The following is a 19365-nucleotide window of genomic DNA, read 5'->3' as shown; positions in this document are numbered from 1 at the left end:
AAAGTCAAACTTTATTTCCTCGAAACACACCAATAAAAACAAATACCCATCTGAGTTTGCACCTAAAATGTTGAATTTTATTGTTTGTTAACGATTTAACATTTCACCAAGAAGTTCTTGCCTTTTCTTCCTCCAGCAACAACATAAAAACAGTGAAAATCAACTTACAGCCATGAATAAAACTGTGGAAACTTTTTGGCAAAAGTAATTTTGTTTTACATTATGTGCTTCAAAGTTAAAAGGTTTTAAGGTTTTACAGCAATAACTTACGTTTTACAGTGTTATTTTGTTTCCAAGGCGACACAGAGCAGGAAGTTTTCAGCCAACAGACGATTTCTCAAGGAAAAAAAAATCCTCAAAAATCAGTAGGAAATTCAAGAATCAACTCAAACTTTTCCTCAAACGAGCTTATGAGCTTTTCAAAGTGTTTCAGGTTTAAATTTTTACAGTTCAGTCGGCAGCAAACTTCCCTCCCTGGAATAAAAGCAGTTTGAGTGAGTTAAGAGTGAGGTTCTGAAAAAAAAAAATTTCTACATCCAAAAACATTTTAATCTTAATGTTTCAAATGCATCTCTCAACTGTAACTCCAAACATTTACCGGGTTTCAAAAACTCTCTCTTCTGTCCAGAAAAACAACAGATCTGTTTATTAAACTACCTCAATTCTGGAGGTTTGGAAACCAGATTCAGTTAGTAAAATTAAAAAAGAACAACAGTTGGTTTCAGGTGAGAAGGATCCCGAAAAAAATGTGGACATTTTGGATTATGTTGGATTCTTTTCCTATGTGAAAATTCTTAGATTTTTTAAAAGAATTTGCCAAAAAAAGTTTAAAACCAATTGAGGTTCGTTTTTGTCAGATCAAACTGAATCAAAAGTTGCATTAGACCTGTTCAGCTCTTCAGTTTCAGACTCCAAACTGTTTCCACATGTGTAAAAATACTTTAATTGCTAATGAGAGAAAAATATTGTTTTTTGCAGAACCAAACTCCATTCAGAAGAACATGAAAACTTCCAAAAGAGCAGAATCAGCTCAGACGCTACAGCTAGCAGAAACATCATCTTTATCGCATCATCATCATCATCATCATCGTTACGTCACCATGGTAACTGTCATTGTTAAGGGTGGGGGTGGGGCCATGCAGGGACACAGGCAGAGGGTCGGAGCTAAGCGCTACACATCATTTTAGTGGTATAAAAACATAAAAAGTTCTTTTTTAAAGTTTTCTCTCATTGAATAAAGAAGCTTGACTGACAGGTTAGAGGAGCCAATGAAGGGAGAAGAGGGAACTGAGGGGGTGGGGCACTTAAATACAGACTCACTTCCTGTACAGTTGAGTTCACAAACAACACTTTTCTCTCTTCATATTTACATTTTCTCCATTTTGTCAACTGTCCCAACTGTGGCAGCCATTTTGTGTCCAGATTTTTCACACTGACGTCACGATGTACGAGCCACGCTCGCCGCCGCTGCCGCCACCACCGCCGCTGCTGCTGCTGCCACCTTCTCCGCCCTTTGGCTCCCGTTTTTTGGTGACGGGGGTGGGGATGAGTGAAGGTCGTGTGGGGGTCGATGATGATGTCGTGTTGGTTGGCGTGGCAGTGGTGGTGACATCAGCATTGCTCTTCCTTGGGCTCGGCGTGTAGTTGAAAGGGCTGACTCGCGCTGCCACGGCGCCACTTCGCTGCTGACCACGCTGCTGCGGTTGTTGGGGTTGTTGGCGTTCGGGTGGCGGCGGCGGCGGCTTTTCGTCTAGGCTTTCGCAGCTGCGACGCAGGTTGAGGTTGGAAGAGGAGGAAGAAGAGGAGGAGGGGATCTTGGAGGGGGCGGGGCTGTCGATGATGGGTGGGGCATTGGCGGCAGTGGGAGAGCGGGCTGAACAGGAAGAGGATGAGCGTGGGTTGTTGACGGGACAGTCCTCGAGACGAACCCACACGTCCTCTGATTTGTCGGTGAAGCTGCGGCCAGCTGATGAGCCACCGCCGCTCTTCGCCTTTCTCCATGTCCCCTTCGACCTCGCAGCACCCTCCTCCTCACTCCGGCCCTTCTCGCTGGACTCCGACGATGCTGACAGCACCGACGATGAGCTTCCTGTCCGTTTCCACGTCCCCACGCGTGGTAACGATGTTGAGTGTTTCCCACCGCTCCCTCCGCCTCCGCCTCCACTGTTTTCCCGCTTCCAGGTGCCAGTGCGGCTGAACCGCGTTGATGTCACTTCCTGTGGGCGTGAGGGGCTCTCAGAGTGTGAGCGGTTGATGTCATGTCTCCTGGATGTTGGTGGCAGTGATGTATCAGGACTGGACGGTGACTCTAACGCCGCCGCTGCTGCAGCTGCTGCGGCGGACTCCTCCAGCTTCCTCTTCAGCGTTGGACTGGGAGCTTCTTTGATGAAAGTTGACTGTCGGACGAGCGTCGGCTTCTCAGGCTCCGCCTTCTGCTTCTTTGCTGCTGTGGAGCCGCCAACCCTCGATGCTGACTCACTCCTCGGGATGCCACCACTGGTCCTCGCCGCCATGCTCTGTTTGGCTGGTCTGGAGGCTGATGATGATGATGCACTTCCTGGAGACGCGGTGCGCGGCAGCTGTGAAAGCTTCCCTCCTTTCTGACTGGCTGCTGTGGAGGAGCGAGATGGCGTGGAGTCCCGAGATGACCCGCCTCCTCTGTCGTCGCTGCTGCCTGGAGCTTTGGCCACAGCTGCTGCTCTGGGTTTGCTCCGCCCCCTGGCTGCTGGCTCTGCCCTCGGCTTACCTGTGATCAGACTCCTATACACCTTCTTACCGCCTCTCACCGCCTTCACTTCCTCCTCCTCTTCCTCTTCCTCCTCCTTTTTCTTCTTGGCCTCCAGTGTACTGCGCTCTCCCGGCTTCAGGATCCTCGCTCCCCGCTTCACCTCCTCCTTCTCCTCCGCCTCTTCTTCTTCTGCATTGTTATTGGCTGTCGGCAGGCGGAATGGTGAGCCAACAGACTTTAGAGAGAGGACGGAGTCTGAATCTGATGACGGTTGGCGGGACAAGGACGAGGCAGCGGCGGCGGCGTTAAGGCTGCTGACAATCGAGTTGGCACCTTCTTGGATTGCCTTCCAATCAAATGATTCTGAGTCAGGGGAGGCAGGGCTTCTTGGTGCATCTGAAGGATCCTCCTCGGCCAGAATGCTGTCATCGGCTTTGGGAACAGGAAGCGGCGTGGCAGCGGCGGCAGGGGCGGCAGCTGCAGAAGCTTTCTTTTTCTTCTTGGGCATGGCGGAGCTAATACACTCCTGCAGCAGGTCGTCCTCAGAGTCGATGCTGAGCGAACTGAGCGACGAGTTCCTGGAGAAGCAAACGGGTGTGTCCTCCACGTGGAAGGCTTTGGGGGCATAGCCGCTGGCTGCAGGGGGACGGGGCTTTGAATCCACCTGCGCAGGAGGAGGAGACTTTGTTCCTGCTTTGCCTCCATCTTGCTGCTCAGGCGGCGGGGCGAACTCCTTGTTGTTGTTCTCCTGGTCGATGTCACTCAGCGAGCTCAGTGACGAGTTTCTGGAGAAGCAGACGGGCGTGTCCTCGATGGCAAACTTCTGCTTCTCGTCCGTTGCCGTCTGATTTGTCGTGGGTTTCGTCCGAGGGAAAACGGCCGCCGTCTGCTGCTTCCTCTTCCTGCCTTCTTCTTCTTTTGTTTTCTTTTCCTCTTCATCCTTCTCGCCGCCGCCATCGTCTTCGTCAAAGTCGAGTGAGCTCAGCGAGTCATTGCGTGAGAAGCAGCATGGCGTTCCCTCGATGGGGGTGTAGTGTCGCGGCGAGTCGAAGGCAAACCCTGGTTTTGCTTTGGTAGCTGTTGCTGTGACGACGCCATACGCTGCCCGCTGGGGCATTGGCTTCACTGGCGACGTCGGCTTTTTCTTCTGCTGCTGCTGAGAGCCAAGAGGAGGTGGGGCCGGAGGAGGAAGAGGAGGGGCAAGGGGCGGGGCTGGGAGGTGCTCACTGTTCGCTGCCACTCTGATTGGTTTTCTGGGTTTGGCTTTGGGCATTGCGGCGCTGATGCACTCGGCAAGGATGTCGTCACCGTTCTCGCCCTCAGGAAGTCCTGCTCGCCTCCTTTGGGTAGAGGTCGGCGGCGCTACAGGTATGACAGCTGCTGATGTCTCCTCATTGGGCGGAGAGTCGATGGTGAGGTCACTGAGCGAGGTGGCAGTGGAGAAGTTGAGTGGCGTTCCCTCCACACAGTAAACTCTTGGCACTTCCTCTGGCGGCGGCGGCGGCATGTCCTTCCTCTGTTGTGACTGGGTGCGGCTTTGAGGTGGGAGGAGCTTGTAGACAGGAAGCTGGCTGGGTTTACGTGGTGCTGCTTGCTGCTGTTTCTTTGGTTTCCGTGACGACTTGGGCATGGCCATGTTGATGCAAGCCTCCAGGATCTCGATGTCGTCGTCGTCGTCTGACTCGTCGAGGATCGGTTTGGCCGCCTCATCCTCCTTCCTTTCCTCATTCCCTCCCTCTTCCTCCTCTGTCTTCTTCTTCATCTCTGCTGCGATGTACGGCTCGTCCAGACTTAGTGCACTCAGGCTGGAGGCCCGGGAGAAGCCGTGCGGCGTGCTCTCGGTGGCGAAGTGCAGGAGGACGTCAGCGCTGCTCTCCTCCTCATCCTTCTTCTTGGCCGTTTCCTCCTCGGTCTTCTGCGTCGGCGGTTGCAGTGGTGGCGTCTTGGCACGGCTCGGTGGCATGGTTTGCCCCGGGCTGTCGGGCAGGTCGCTAGGGCTGACCACACCGCTTGGCACGCCGCTGCAAGGCTCGCTGGAGCGCACAGAGCTGGCGATGGAGGAGGTGGAGAAGCTGTCCAGGGAGCTTACGGACGTGCAGCGGCTGAACATCAGCGGCGTCTCCTGAGCGTACGGCTGCTCCGGTGGGCTTTTAGGAGTCCTGGCGCCAGATGAAGATGTTACATGGTGGTGGTGATGGTGGTGGTGGGCGTGGCCATGGTGGTGATGGTGACCTCGTCGCCCCCGTGTGGAAGGAGTGGCAGCGGTCTGGCTCTCCGCCTCCTTCTGCTGCCGCTGCTGCTGCTGCTCATGCGCATCTTTCTCACTGACAGGAAGTGTCGGGTAGTCGTTGCTGCTGCCGCCGCCACTGACGACACTCCCGCCCCTCCTCTTTCTCCCAATGACATCACCGTCCTCCTCTTCCTCCTCCTCTGATGACAGTGATGACAGCGAGCTGCCTCTGGAGAAACAGATGGGTGTGTCTTCCACACAGTATGTCTGCGTTGACTCCTGGTTGCTTTTTGGCACCGCCCTATTGGCTGGAGGAGGAGGGGGGCGGAGATTACTAGCGGAGGTGGATGGAGGAGGGGTAAGGGAGGGGGCAGCAGTCTCTTCTGACTTGAACAGTGGTTTGCGGGCAGCGTCAGCACCGTACTTCAGGCTGTAGTCGATTGGCTGCTCGCCTGTTGAGTCACCGCTGTAGTTTGATGTTGCCGTGACGACGACGTAGCGTGGCGGCGGGACAGATGCCATGCGGCTGCTGCTGGCGGCTGATTCACTGCCATCGTTCCTCCTCCTCAGCCTAGCGTCCTGTCCATCGTCGTCATCACTCTCGATGCCACCACGGTGACTTGGACTCTGTCTCCCAGAATTCAGCTGTTCGTCAGAGTACTTTAGGCTGTAGTTGATGGGTGTGTCCAGCTCTGCTCCGTCGTCGTCCGCCATGTGGTTGGCACTGCGAATCTTGTGAGCCAGGTCGGCTGGGTACTTCCTGTAGACGCAGCACTTGTTGGCTCCGCTCTCATCCGATGAGTAGAACGGCTCTGATGACGGTTTGGTCTTGCCACGGTTGCCGTAGCCGTCAGCGCTCGTCACACTGTTGAGGCTGTCGCTGGACGCTCGGACGCTGGGCGGGAACACTGGGCGAGGGTACGCTGCCTCCTCCCCCGTCCTCTTTGATCCATCTCCGTTCTTTGGGCTTGACAGCACTGGCGTGTTGGCGTATGAGCGCGTCGTGCTCCCTCCTCCTCCGGTACCGTTACAGCCCCTCCCCTTCCTGTGTGCCGCCTTGGGGCTCAGGTTGTCAATGTTGTCAAAAGTCTCTGACAGCTGCTGTGCATCCAGCTCCTCAAATAATGCCTTCTGTTTGCGGGCGTGCAGCGACGGGGCGCCGGCGCCAGGTGACACCACACTGGCGTCCTTGTAGCGCGCCGGGCGGTTGGCCATCAGGTTGCGCAGGGCGGCGGCGCTGCCCATGGCAATCATCTTGTGGCGGGAATGAATGAGGTTACGCAGCATGCCCACAGCACCTAGCTCCCATAATGCCTCCTGGTCTTTGGCGTCTCGAGCTGACAGGTTCCAGAGCGTCCCACAGGCGTTGGACACAATGGTGAGACTGTGAGACTTTAGATGCTGCAGCAGAGTCGGCAGGCAACCGTGCTCACGCAGGATCTGCCTGTAAGACAACACAGAGGGAGCAGAGAGGATGACGACTCTGCAATCGGTATTCTGGGTCATCATATGTAGGTCGTTTATCTGTTTACAGTTGTTTACCTGTGCGCCTCGTTGGTGGCGATGAGGCTGGACACATTGCGCAGGATTCCGCCGCCACTCTCAATGATAGCAAGCGTGTTGGTGTGGCTGCAATGAGTGAGAGTTCCAACCAGAAACGCCAGAGCTCCGTCCACCGCACAGATATCTGCCTTGTTCTCCGTACAGTGAGCAGACAGGTTCCAGAGTGCACTGAGTACGGACTTCAGAGTCGACTCCTGATGTGGGAGAAGAAAAACAGTGAAAAATAGATACAAAGGAAGAGATTCAGTGTGCGCTCAGTACAGATCTCAGTGCCAATAAAGAAAAGAACAAAGGAATAAAAACAAACCAAACAATAAAATAAAAACATTGATTTTAAATACCTTCTGGACTTCAAGGGCGCAGCCCATCAGCGCTCGCACACTGCCGACCTCACGCAGCGTCTTCTTACTGTTGACATCAGCACGCCACGACAAGTTTCTCAAAACACTCGCTATCACCTGAAAACACAATCAACGTTCAGAGAAGAAAACTGCCACTCAGCGGGAAGTTCATTTCTGCATTTATCAAGAGAGATGGTTGCTGTGGTACCAGGTGAACGTACCTGCTGCAGGTCTTCACTCTCAGACTTCAGCTGGGCGACCATCGCTCTCATGCAGCCCTTCATAGAGCACAGCGTGGCCTGATGGGAAATAAAAAAAAAAAACAAATGACATAATGCTGTGATCTGATTGGTTACTAAATATTTCACTCAAAAACATGTTTTTAAAAGGTTCAGACGTTAAAAACATGAATGATGCGTAAACATGTTGTTAACACATGAGCACATGAGTAAACCTTATTGGCCACATCTCCGAAGGTGAGGTTGGTGAGCGCCATGCCGGCGTACCGCCGCAGAGTGACGCTGTAATGATCGCTGCTCAGACCGAACATTTCACAGTCCACCTGCAGCAGCTCTGCCACTGCCTGCAGACCGCCTGCAGGGACAAATAACAGACAGAGACACAACAGAGTGTGTTTCGAAACCAGGAGATACAGAGAGAGAATAAAAACCAGTAGATGAGCCAAAAAATCAGTCAGTAAACCAGCTGCTAAATCAGTCAGAGGCAGTGAAGAGATAAAATCAGGAGATACTAGACAAGGAAAAAACAGTGAAGCAATAAACAGGCTGAGGAAACAGTCAACCGGCTGGTAAGACAAGGAAACAAAACCAGGTGGGAAGGAATAAAACAAATTCACAAGACAAAAGTGGTGAATGAGGGTCAAAAAAGTCGAGACACAGTCAGTAAATCTAAGAGAACTAAATATAAGACAGATCAGCTTTAACAAGTACGAGAAACATTTGACAGCAGTAATTTAATGAGTCAGTAAACGGTCAGAAAACAAAACCAAGAGCTGAAGAAAGAAGCTGTTGTTCAGTAAAGCAGCAGTTTGTTGTCAGACTCACCGAGTTCATTCATGGCGTGTCGATGTTCTTCATCGAAGGAAAGTTTCATAAGGACGCACACGGCTGGACAGATCTGATGCTCCACCGGAGATGGCACTTAACACACATTTTAGTGTTACCACATTTATATCCACACTCTGTTAAACTGTATATATTATATACTGTGTTTATATACACACAGTTTTATACTGTATTTATAATTTAGCATATTTATATACACACAACAAACAGTCTATAAAATACAGCAATAGAAACACATCTATGCAGTTTGAAAGTCAATAAAGAAGAAAGTGTTCTGAATGGTATGGTCTGTTTCTTCTGGTTAATTTTGATGTCAATAAAGTTTTGTCTCCTCTCCTCTGATTGGTTGGTGGGTGTGTGAAATCACTCACTGGGATTGTCCTCCTGGTCAACGCCCCTTTCGTGGTTTTCCTGCCAGGTCCAGCATGCCTCGCAGTAATGACGCACCTGCTCCAACAGGTGGAGAACTCTGATCTCGCGCCTTCCTCGTTTATCGTCCGGCTGACTATGGACGATGTTGTGCAGCGCTGCCGACGCCCGCGCACGAGCCTCCTTACTACCACGGGAATTGCCTGGGCAACAGGGAGAATTATATAAACATTAATTGATTTACAAAAAGGTGAGGTGAGAGAGTCACCTGCGACAGAAAAACAACATGGTTACCTAACAAAAGGGAGTCCTTGTCGTTGCCGTGCAACAGCTGGATGAGCAGCGGCAGACAGCCGGATTGACGCATGGCGATGCACGAGTCCTGCGAGCTTGACATGGCAAGAAGTGTACGTGACATGTCATCTTTATCATGAGTCCCCAACATGGACAGAAGACTGTACACCATCTCTACCTGCAGGGGGTGACACAGAGGGTTAACTTTTTAAATTGGGATTTTAATTGATGATTGATTATTGAGATTACAAAAATAAATTCCATTCAGTGGTAAAATTTTTTTGGGGCAGGGGTATTTGTGGCGGTATTGCAGGGCAAAATTTGTAACCTTGGTTCCCAGGTGACTGGTGATTCGTCGAGGCACAGAGTAGCTTGTTTCATTGGACGGCTCATGGTCTATTCGGCTAGTGGAGCTCTGGAGGAGAAAAAACAGGATTAAAAGATCAATCCGTGAATTAAAAAAGAAAAGACAGGAAGAGAATTAATGAAAACGAATGAGAATAAAAGCAGGACACTCACCTGAGGTCCAGCCAATCCGCTGCTGTCGCTCGCCCCCTGAGCTCCCTCCACCTAAAGAGAGTGAGCGAACAGGTCAAAGTTTTATCCATGCTAGAGGTGAAATACATATCTTTCAGAGCTCTGATGCACAGGACACAAGCGTAGACGTTCACATTGGATAAAAACCAAACCCATAACCAGTCAGTCAGCTGTGTTACGTCTGCATGAAGCCTGAATGTAAACACATCGACATGTCACACTGTAGTACGCATCATGATCTGACACTTAATCAAATGTTTTTATATTCCAGTATCATCCTGATGTACCACATCTGCTCTGATGGTAATGGGAGAACCTAGACAACAGGTAAGGTTACCTGCAGTCGAGCTCCCAGTCTCAGGATGTCTTTCTCTATCTGCTGAATTCGAGACACACGAGCCTGAAAACATACACACGCACGCATGCACACTGTAAATGTATGAACATGTAGATGATGTTGGTGTAAATTTACTGTACACAGTAGAGTCTGTGATATGTACACCTAGGTCTGCTAACAATCCCGCAGCGATCTTAAATGTCCGTTCACAAGTGTGAATGTTGGGACAGATACTCTGTTTGGCTCAGACCTTCTGACCTTCAGACAGTTGATCCAGCCTCCAGGTGTGCTCCTACCTGAGCTCTCCTCTCCATTTCCTGACAGGAGCCCAGCTGCTCCTCCATCGCTGATCGGATCTGACGAGCCTCAAACTCCAGCTGACGACGACTCATGTCCGTCTGTAGTGTAAACTAAAAACAAAAACTAAAATTTATCTCAAGCTAACGATAATACATGTCCAGTGTAAATTAAAACAAAAACTACTAGAAAATGCACTCAGTAGAGCACAGACCTTCACCAAGGCCAATGTCAAACAACATAAACCAGACTTCAGGGAAAAAAATAAAATCATAGTGAACGATCCGGATCTACACCAAAATGTAATGGGTTCCCCCTGGCCCCCGATACATCCCTCCACCAAGTTCGGTGCAAATCAGTTTAGTACCTTTCGCGTTATCCTGCTGACAAATAAACTAACAAACCAACAAACAAACAAACAAAGGGTAATTACGAAACCTCCTTGGCGGAGGTAAAAATGTATTTCTGGCTGATGACTCACGTCCGTCTGTATTTGGTATTGCAGTGTTTAGAGACGGAACAAAGCTGACTAGTGTGTGACAGCAAAAAGTTTTACTCCATAGTTTTCTTACGTTTTCAGTGAGAGGCAGACTGTCGATCCTCTTGGTGAGATTCTGGAGCTGAGCGTAGTACCAGTCCTTCTCCTTCTCCTCCTTCTCCAGCTCAGCCAATAGGAGAGACCTGTCAGTGCGCAGCAGTCAATCACAAGGCAGCACATAGAGGGAAGGGGCAGGCAGGGCAACAGCAGCATTCAATCAGCAGGACACAGAGAAAAAAGGAACCAACCGAAGAAAGAAACAGAGAGAGAGAAGAAATCTGACAAAAACTATATTAAAGTAGTATCGCAGGCAGGTATTAACCGGGTCAAAAGCCCCCCCGCGCAATTTGGGGTTGAGTGAAACTGTTGCAATTTGCCCCCAAGCGTTGGGGTAAGTGATCCAACAATCATGAAGGTCCTTAGATGCTATGGTTTGCAATTTATGCAGATTGGATTTAAACCTAAGGTGACTTTGAAGAAGTAGGTTTTGCATATTTTTCAACTTTGTGTAAAAGCGCTACCTAGTGGCCAATATGAACCAAATTTTGTACAGAACCTCAGTGTGGCAAAGCAAAATACTGGCCCAAGTTCTGTAATAATCGGACTCATATGTAAAGGTATGAACATTTTCTTTGAACGAGTACGAGTTTTTCCTTCATAACGTTTGCATTTTCTGGAGTATCAAAACTCTCAACGTGTGATAATTAGTACATACGATACGTTCACATTTTCATGAAGATTGAACTTACAGCCTAAGAGTAACTGTGTACAACATTTTTAGCATATTTCATGATTATGCAACGAAAGCGCCACTTAGTGGCCGATCGGCGCCAAATTGGCCACAGAACCTGAGTGAAGGATGGGAACCTACTGAGCCAAGTTTCGTGCTAATATGAGTGATTGTTGCCAAGTAATGCAACACTCCCTGCTTTGACTGCAGCCTATAGGAAGTTGTTCCCTTATAACTAACTTTAAAATTCTTTTAATAGCTTTTAATCATGAGAGTCCATAGGTTATATGTGCAAAGTTTTGTAGAGATCAGACTCAAAGCCTATGATGTATAATGTTGGAGTTACGGGCCAAAACGCCCTTACTTTGATCATAGCGCCGCCTACTGTTGAACATGTGTCATTTTGGTGTCTGACGTGTGCACCATCCTTACCGCCTCTGAAAATTTCACTTGCGTAACCTTTACGGTGTATGCTGCAGTACCACTTTTGCCAAGAGAAGAATTTTAAAAAATCTGAGCGACAGCAAAAGAGGTCCCAGCACCGCTGGTACTGGAAGCCACGCTGCTTTGAATGCATGGGCCCCAGCCACGTGGGCTTAGACCCCTAAAAATGTAATGGTACTAGCCGCAGTACTGTTAGTATTTAGTCTTATTATTTAATTTGCACTAGTACCAGTAATGCCTTAGGACTGTAACAGGAGCAGTGCAAGTACCAGTTGACAGAACAACTTATGTTTGTTGTAGTCTTTGTTGAATTACGGTACTTGTAACATATGGGACAGTAATAGTACCAATTGGCAGTAGCAGTAACAGTATCAATGGTATCAGGAATAATAGCATTTACAGTACCAGAAAAATCAATAGTACCTCTCCTTCTCCACCTCCTTCATGAATTCTATGTGTGACAGTACTACAAGTGGAGGTGTAGCATTGGTAGTAAGTAACACGTGTACAGTAGTGGTAGTACTCTCAGTACTGTAAACAATACCTCTCCTTTTCCAGCTCCTCCAGGCAGCGGTCGTGGCTGTCTCTGCCAGCAGACGGCAGCCCTCTCCTAGGGAAGGCTGTGGTCGTTTGGGGGCCTGGAGCTCCAGAGCCTCCAGCTGCTCCTCCAGGAGCTCCAGAACCAGAAGAGGCAGAGCTGGAGGAGGACGAGGGGGGCAGAGGAGGCCTTGACCTGGGCTTAAAACCTGCAGAGTCCAGGCTCATCTCTGGAGGAGAGAGACATCAGATTACATAGTGTATAATGTGTGTGTATATGTTTGCTTGTACTACATGTATGCGTACCATACGTAAATGTGTATACATATGTGTGTATACTACGTGTATTATGGTGGGTGAAAAGGGTCGAGGGGGGAAGCGACGCATGTACATATGCTCGTGATTATTTACTGTAAGTCCAACAAGTTAGCCGTGCAGACGCACGTGCGTGTTCACAGGTGACTCCTAAAACACAGGCGTGCGTGTGCTCGTACGTCTGTGTGCGCATCCTGCAAATGTAAGTGCACACACTCCATAACCAAGAAGGCCCAACAGAGGATGTCTTCCTGAGGCATCCGAAGACACTCAACCCGCCACAGGCAGTGTTGATCCAGTTCTACAATGCTACCATCGAGTCCATCCTCACATCATCCATCACTATCTGGTACAGTGCAGTAAACAATTCGGACATTCAGAGACTGCAAACTGCCCCCACTGATCACCTGCATTCCACCAGGGCCAAGCAGCGTGCAGGCAAGATCATCTCTGACCCATTCCACCCTGGACATGGATTCTTTGAACTCCTTCCCTCAGGCAAAAGACTGAGATCCATTAAAACCTCCACGAGCAGACACAGGAAACGCACACATCATACACACATAAAAATTTAAATAAAGTAACATAAATGACGAAAACAGATAAAACAACAATAATGACTCATACTAGGTTGTTTGTGTGTCCAAATTTAGAAAAACAGGTGTTTTTCTTGGTTCTTCTTGGCTGCAGAGGTTAGATGAAACCTGGCCGTTAAGAGTCACACGTGCGCACGATCATGCATTTGCACATGCAGTTGCAGGATGTACACACAAGTGCACGCCTGTGTTAGGAGTCACACGTGCACACGCACGCAAGTCTGCATGGCTGAGTTGTACTACTCACACACAGACGCACATGCACTCACACGGGACTTTTAGTACATAATCACACAAACGTATGTAGGTACGTCTCATCCTCCATGACCCTTTTCACCCTCTATAATGTGTTTACGTGTAATATGTTTTTATGGGTACATTTGTTTTGTTCACCTTTCAGTCTTTCGATGAGCTCCAGCTGAGATCCAGACGCCTCTCCAGACTCTTCTTCTATGGTGCCCTGCAGCTGTTTCAGCACTTCCTGTTTTACATGAGCAGAAAAGAAAAGGGGTACAGAGTGACATCACAGTGCACCGCTGTCTGCCACAGTATGTTTTCTGATATGAGCACAAGGGGCGCCAGAGAAAAACGCTTTAATATTCTATAAACACACAGAAGCTTTAAAATGTCATGTCAATGACAGGGATAAGTCAAATTCTCATTATATTAATACGATATTATTATTAATAACAATAAAGAAATAAATGTCAGGATGAAAAGAGTAACACACTGACAAAACATGAAAACAACAAACTGATTTATAAATGCAAACTCTCTCTGTGTTACTGCGTCTCTCGCCCAGTTTTTCAGCACAAAATCAGAGCACTGAGGCTTTGTTCACTCACCACAATGAAACGGCAGCGTTCATACAGCGACATGATGAAACTAACAACACTCAGACTGTTTGCTGCTCATCAACAGAAAACAGGAAACAGGAAACGGGAAATGGGAAGTCAGTGTGTGTTTGGAGAGGAAGGACAGGACAATAAAGAACCACTGACATCAAGAACAATAAAACTAAAACCAAAAAAAACAACAGACAAATATAGAGACGTAGAACTATACACAGTGAAAACAGAACTAAGAAACTTGAGGAAAAGATGAAGTATAAAAAGATTTGAAAGCAGAAAAAACTAAAAGAATGTATGAAAAGAGGGAAAAAACAAGAACAGAGCAGAAAATAAAAAAATAAAACAATTAGCAGAACAATTGGGGCAAGAAACCAAGAAGAAAAAGCTGGATAAATAAAAAAATGAAGAAAAAATAAAATCAGAAAATTAATTAAAGCAAATTAACGCAACACTAAAATAAAACAAAAACATTAAACAAAAACAGTGACTGAAATTAAGAATTAAATAAAAATAAAAGAGGAAAGTAGACAGACAAGAAAAAGGAAAAGTTAACATAATCAGGAGAAAAATAACCAAACAAAAAAGGGTGGAGATGGGGGAAAAACAAAAACACAAGAGGAAAATAAACTAAAAACAAGAAAGGCAAGAAATTAAAGAAAAGCCCTCTCCTAGAAAGAGAGAAACAATCAACGAAAAAGAAAAGAGTGCGTAAAGATGAACGGAGAGAACAGACTGCTCACTCTGATAGGTTTCCTGTGTCCTCTGTGTGAAACATAAGATCCTCACACACACAGACAGATATCCCACTCTGAACAACAACAAGGAGCTCATTCTGATGCTAAGAGTAGCGCGTGATTGTTGGAAAATACTTCACATCTATTCTGGGCTGAAGACAGAGAGACACTGAGTTTACATGGCAGGGGGGGGCAACTGCAATTTACAACAGCAACTGGATCATCTGCAAAACTTATGTCAGGCCTGGACCCTGACAGTTAAACTGGAAAAGACTAGAATTATGGTCTTCCAGAAAAAACCCAGGTGTCAGGGAAACTGAAACAGGTTCTTACTGGGCTCCAGTGACATAGAACACGCACACAGCTACACATATTTAGGACTAAAAATTACATGTACAGGAAAGTTCAATCTGGCCATTAATAATCTCAAGGACAAGAGAAGAAAGGCTTTCAATACTATAAAAAAAAGTTTTCTAACACGTTAGAATCTCAAAATATTCAAATCTATAATCAAACCAATTTTACTGTATGGTAGTGAAGTATGGCGTCCTCTTATAAAATCAAGACTTTGAAACATGGGACAAACAACCAGTCAAAACCCTTCACACTGAGATTTGCAAGAGCATTCTCAAAGTCCACAGGAACACCCCAAACAATGGATGTCGAGCGGAACTAGGCCAATTTCCCCTTTTAATTAGGATACGAAAAAGAGCAATTCAATTCTACAAACACCTAAAAACAAGTGACCCCAACTCCTACCATTACAAAGCTCTCCACTGCCAGGAGGAGAACATAGAGAGAAGTCCCCTCAACTAGCTGATCCTGATGCTCACCTCCTCTGACAGCACAAGGCCCCAGGACAGCCCTCACACAATCTGTCCCCACCAAACTATAGCTAAAGAAAAAGAATGTTACATTAACTATTGCACATATCCTGCAAAGGCTCAAGACACACTTCACTGCTGTTAATACTACTAGCACTCAGGTCAGTACTACTGTTTGTAGTATTTCAGCAGTAGTAGTACTGACCTTCATGTTGGAGGCCTCAGTCTCCAGTTTGGTCAGATGGTTGGAGTTGTCCTGCAGCTCCTGTCTCAGGTTGGAGTTCTCCATCTTTAACACCTCCACCTGCCTCAGCAGCTGGTCATACGACGCTGCCGCCATGTTTGACGACCCACGGCTGACCTGCAAACACAAACCAGAATGCATCAAGGGCCTTAGTACTGTTGTACTCTAGTACTGTACTGTAGTACTAAGTTGCAGGAGACAAAAATGTTTGTTTGTGATCAATGTTTTAACTCTTAAACATCGATGTTGATCTCAGCGCAAGTCAGTGCAGGACTACAGGTACAGAAGCAGGTGGTACAAACCAATACCGCAGGACATCAGTGTGTGCGTGACTTTAAATAAACAGATGAATGTTAATCTGTGTTAATCCTGCTCTGACGCTTTTTGATGGATTCACACAGCAGACTCAACCAATGTACTGCACGGTAATTAAAAATTTTGAGTACTGCAGTGTAACTGTACAGAGTAAATACTCCATCACGTACTCTGAATCTTTAGATTTAGATGTATCTCTTTTTCTCTTATGCTGGATGGGCTTTAAAATGTAAATGTATTTGTTTGAAATGAAAGTAAATGTATTAACAACAGCTGTACAATAGTTTAGGTTATAATTGATCAGATATGCAGTTCCAGTCTGATCAGTTGTCTGTTCATAAAACAATAATCATTAATTAGTTATTAATTAATCCCTGAACGGATTCAGCTCTAATAAAGCTTCCTGACTAATACATCAGTCTGAGCAGTATTCGTGTGTGTGTGTTTACATGTATCATGTGATGTTTACTGTTCATTATAAACACTGATGTTACTGTCTGACTCTCACATGATTCATATTAACACCAGCTCATCACAACAAACACACCAACACATCAACACATATTACAGAACTAAAAGTACTACAACACTGTAGTACTGCATCAAAAATGCATTACAAGTGAATGTGTGATTCCAGGAGGCACAAACATCCACCAACAATGAATGTACACGGCCGGCTGAGCTCCGCCTCAGTCACGGTTTACATGTCCACTGGAAACATCTCTGAAGCATCTCTTCTTCAGCAGACAGGTTTATTATAAAGAGTGTTTTAAAGACATTTTATATGTTTTGTAGCATAAACACACGTCTTCTGCTCAGTTAGATGTACAGGGTATATGCAGGAATCCTGAAGTTGAATTAAATACCTTTTAAGACCTTTTCAATATATTTTAAGACCTCACGCCACTTCAAGCTCCAACCATTTTCAAATATAATTTACTATTTATACTATGGCTTGGCTGAAGACTTGATGGTTATTATTTACTGAGAGATGTGCATTCATATTGCCCAAGATGCCGAGCTAAACATTTTAAATTCAATATTTATAGTCAATTTCAATCCATTGCTGTCCATCTTGCCTTAGTCCAGACTTGTAACTGAACCTTGACTGAGAGACTATATAATCATTGTCTCACCTACGAGGAGTGTCCTTACGTCCATATACTGTCTTGACCGGTCTCCACAGCGGTTGCTGCTGGAAAGTGCAAGTTCCATTTTGTGCACGCACATACGAAAACAGGTTCAGGCACAGCAAGAGGATCTTTTCCAAGGTGCAGTTTCTAAACACTGCTGCCCGCCTTTATCAAACTTAATAAATAGTTGTATTTAACTTTTTCATTTGTCAGACACAAAGTTACAGAACACAGCCCTGGAAGTGGCAAGTAAGCAGGACACAGACAGATCAAGAGACACACTGTACAGCGAGGTTAAGGAGACAGACAGACAGACAAGGAGAGAGAGAGAGACGCCTATCACCTTAACTTTACTGTTATTTTCTGTGAGGGCCTTAATTTTTGCTAAATTGATTTATTACCTTTTAATCCTTTTTCAGACCCCCCCCAGACACCCTGATGTAATAACAGGTGATTTGTGGCTGTACTTCACTCGTTTGAAATTTCAGCACAGCTGCTGTTATCCTGGATTTTTCATTTATATTGTGTCTGTTGATGTCTTGATCATACAATAAGAGCTAATACCATTATTCAATTAATTAATTAGGTGATTATGAAAATAAAAACTATTGCAAAAATTGATTTCTCATTTCAGATATTTTTCAATCAAAATATTTCAATACAAATAAAAAATTTAGCTTGAAAAACACTGCTCCTGTTTCTGATGCTTTTATATCTGTTACTTCTTTCTACAGCTGCAACAATTAATCAATCAATCAACTGATAGAAAATTAATCAGCAACTATTTTGATAATTCACTAATTTATAACTATTTATGCCATTTATCAGGCAAAAATGCCAAACCTCTGATCTTTCCAGCTGCTCAGAAGTTAGGATCTGGTGCTTCGGTTTGTCTTACATGAAAGTAAATGAAACGTCTGGGTTTTGAACCTTGTGACAGAAGAGAACAAGTGACGACCTCAAACTGAACCAAAGGAAGGCGTAAAATTTTCACTATTTCTCATGTTTTATTGGCTGAATGATTGATCAATAAACTGAGAAGGTAATCAGCACATTAATTGATAATGAAAATTACTGCAGATGTGGTTCTTTCCAACAGTGGTGCAGTAACGTTTCACTTTTCAGTTTGTTAGTTTCATTAAATGCAAGGACATCCTAGTCTGAAGTACTTTAACTGCAGTTCAGCTCTAATGGCAGTATTAGTAGGAAAGTTTCACAAATATTGCGACAAAACTGTTTACTGCGATACATACATTGCTACACCACATGAAAATCTGACACCAACAAAAACACTGACTCAGCACACTCTACTGCGGTACTACAACACTATACTACTACACTGTACTGCACTACTACTACACTGTACTACAGGTCAACTACACTGCGCCGCAGTACTACTACACTGTACTGAGGCCTGTCATGATAACTACATTTGTTTGATGATATATTGTCCCGGAAATAATTGCAATAAACAATATTATTCTCATTTTGAGACTATTTTATGCGTCTTATATAATGATATTATAATAGCATAATGATGCAAGTACACTCTTTCAGAGCAATGAACTTTGAATTCTTAAGAATATTCCGACACTGGAATTGGTGATGATGATTAAACAAAGTCGACATAGTGGCTCGTTTACCTTAATGGGCTGGTTAGTGTTTCCAACAGGTTGAGAATTTATTTGTGGTGGTTGGTGGCACGGCGTGTGACCGATGTGCAAGCAGAGGCTAATGGAGTTTAGTGGGGCAGAGTGTAACTCTGGTTATTTTCTATAACTACAATTCATGTCCTCTAAATGCCTCACATGCAGAGTATCAGTAGACACCAGGGATTAAACCCAGAACATTTCCACACCGGAGCTGTGGAATACACTTCTGAAGCCAACCATTTGGATTTATTCTTCTAAACTTTCTGGGTAGAATTATGCAGTCGTTGGGAAAAATCCCTTTTAGCCACGAGTAACACGTTATCTTCACATTATGTGGAGGAGCTGCCTGAGCCCCGCCCACAGAAATGACAGCTAAAGGTGGCTCAGCATATTTTTTTGTCTGTTCATTCGGCTCAGGCCCTGCACCCAGGTCTTAGTGAATAACCTGCTGTTTATTCTGACATCATGTTAAAATGCTGAAGTGACATTCTTATGCTAACAAACACACATGTAAACATAACAGGCAATATCGAGGTCAGCAAAATATGATGGAAGTCATGTCCATATATTGTACGATAAGTCGATAACGTAATAACTGTGACAAGCCTAACTGTACTACAGGTCAACTACACTCCACTGCAGTTCTACTAAGCTGTACTACAACGTTATAA

General features: G+C 45.9%; 1 protein-coding gene across 4 annotated transcripts in view; it reads right to left on the bottom strand.

The window, feature by feature from the left end:
- Nucleotides 1-60: 60 nt before the first annotated feature.
- The window catches only part of apc (APC regulator of WNT signaling pathway), a 27417-nt gene continuing 8112 nt past the window's right edge, over nt 61-19365 (bottom strand). For 3 of the 4 annotated variants that reach the window (XM_040157150.1, XM_040157151.1, XM_040157152.1), the window contains 16 exons: nt 15556-15711; nt 13335-13422; nt 12038-12260; nt 10354-10462; nt 9781-9894; nt 9485-9547; nt 9130-9180; nt 8939-9025; nt 8611-8788; nt 8319-8519; nt 7927-8022; nt 7317-7456; nt 7084-7161; nt 6863-6979; nt 6501-6715; nt 1428-6402 (listed from right to left, as the gene is read on the bottom strand). In XM_040157150.1, the coding sequence (XP_040013084.1) occupies nt 1428-6402; nt 6501-6715; nt 6863-6979; nt 7084-7161; nt 7317-7456; nt 7927-8022; nt 8319-8519; nt 8611-8788; nt 8939-9025; nt 9130-9180; nt 9485-9547; nt 9781-9894; nt 10354-10462; nt 12038-12260; nt 13335-13422; nt 15556-15690 (6870 nt within the window). In that variant the 5' untranslated portion in view covers nt 15691-15711. Of the gene's footprint in view, nt 6403-6500; nt 6716-6862; nt 6980-7083; nt 7162-7316; nt 7457-7926; nt 8023-8318; nt 8520-8610; nt 8789-8938; nt 9026-9129; nt 9181-9484; nt 9548-9780; nt 9895-10353; nt 10463-12037; nt 12261-13334; nt 13423-15555; nt 15712-19365 lie in introns of those variants that run through there. The other variant, XM_040157153.1, reaches the window with a different exon arrangement.

This window comes from Xiphias gladius, chromosome 20, assembly GCF_016859285.1.
Source record: "Xiphias gladius isolate SHS-SW01 ecotype Sanya breed wild chromosome 20, ASM1685928v1, whole genome shotgun sequence".
Lineage (NCBI taxonomy): Eukaryota > Metazoa > Chordata > Actinopteri > Istiophoriformes > Xiphiidae > Xiphias > Xiphias gladius.
Note: the sequence above shows the minus strand (reverse complement) of the source record. Positions and strands in the feature narration are given on the sequence as shown.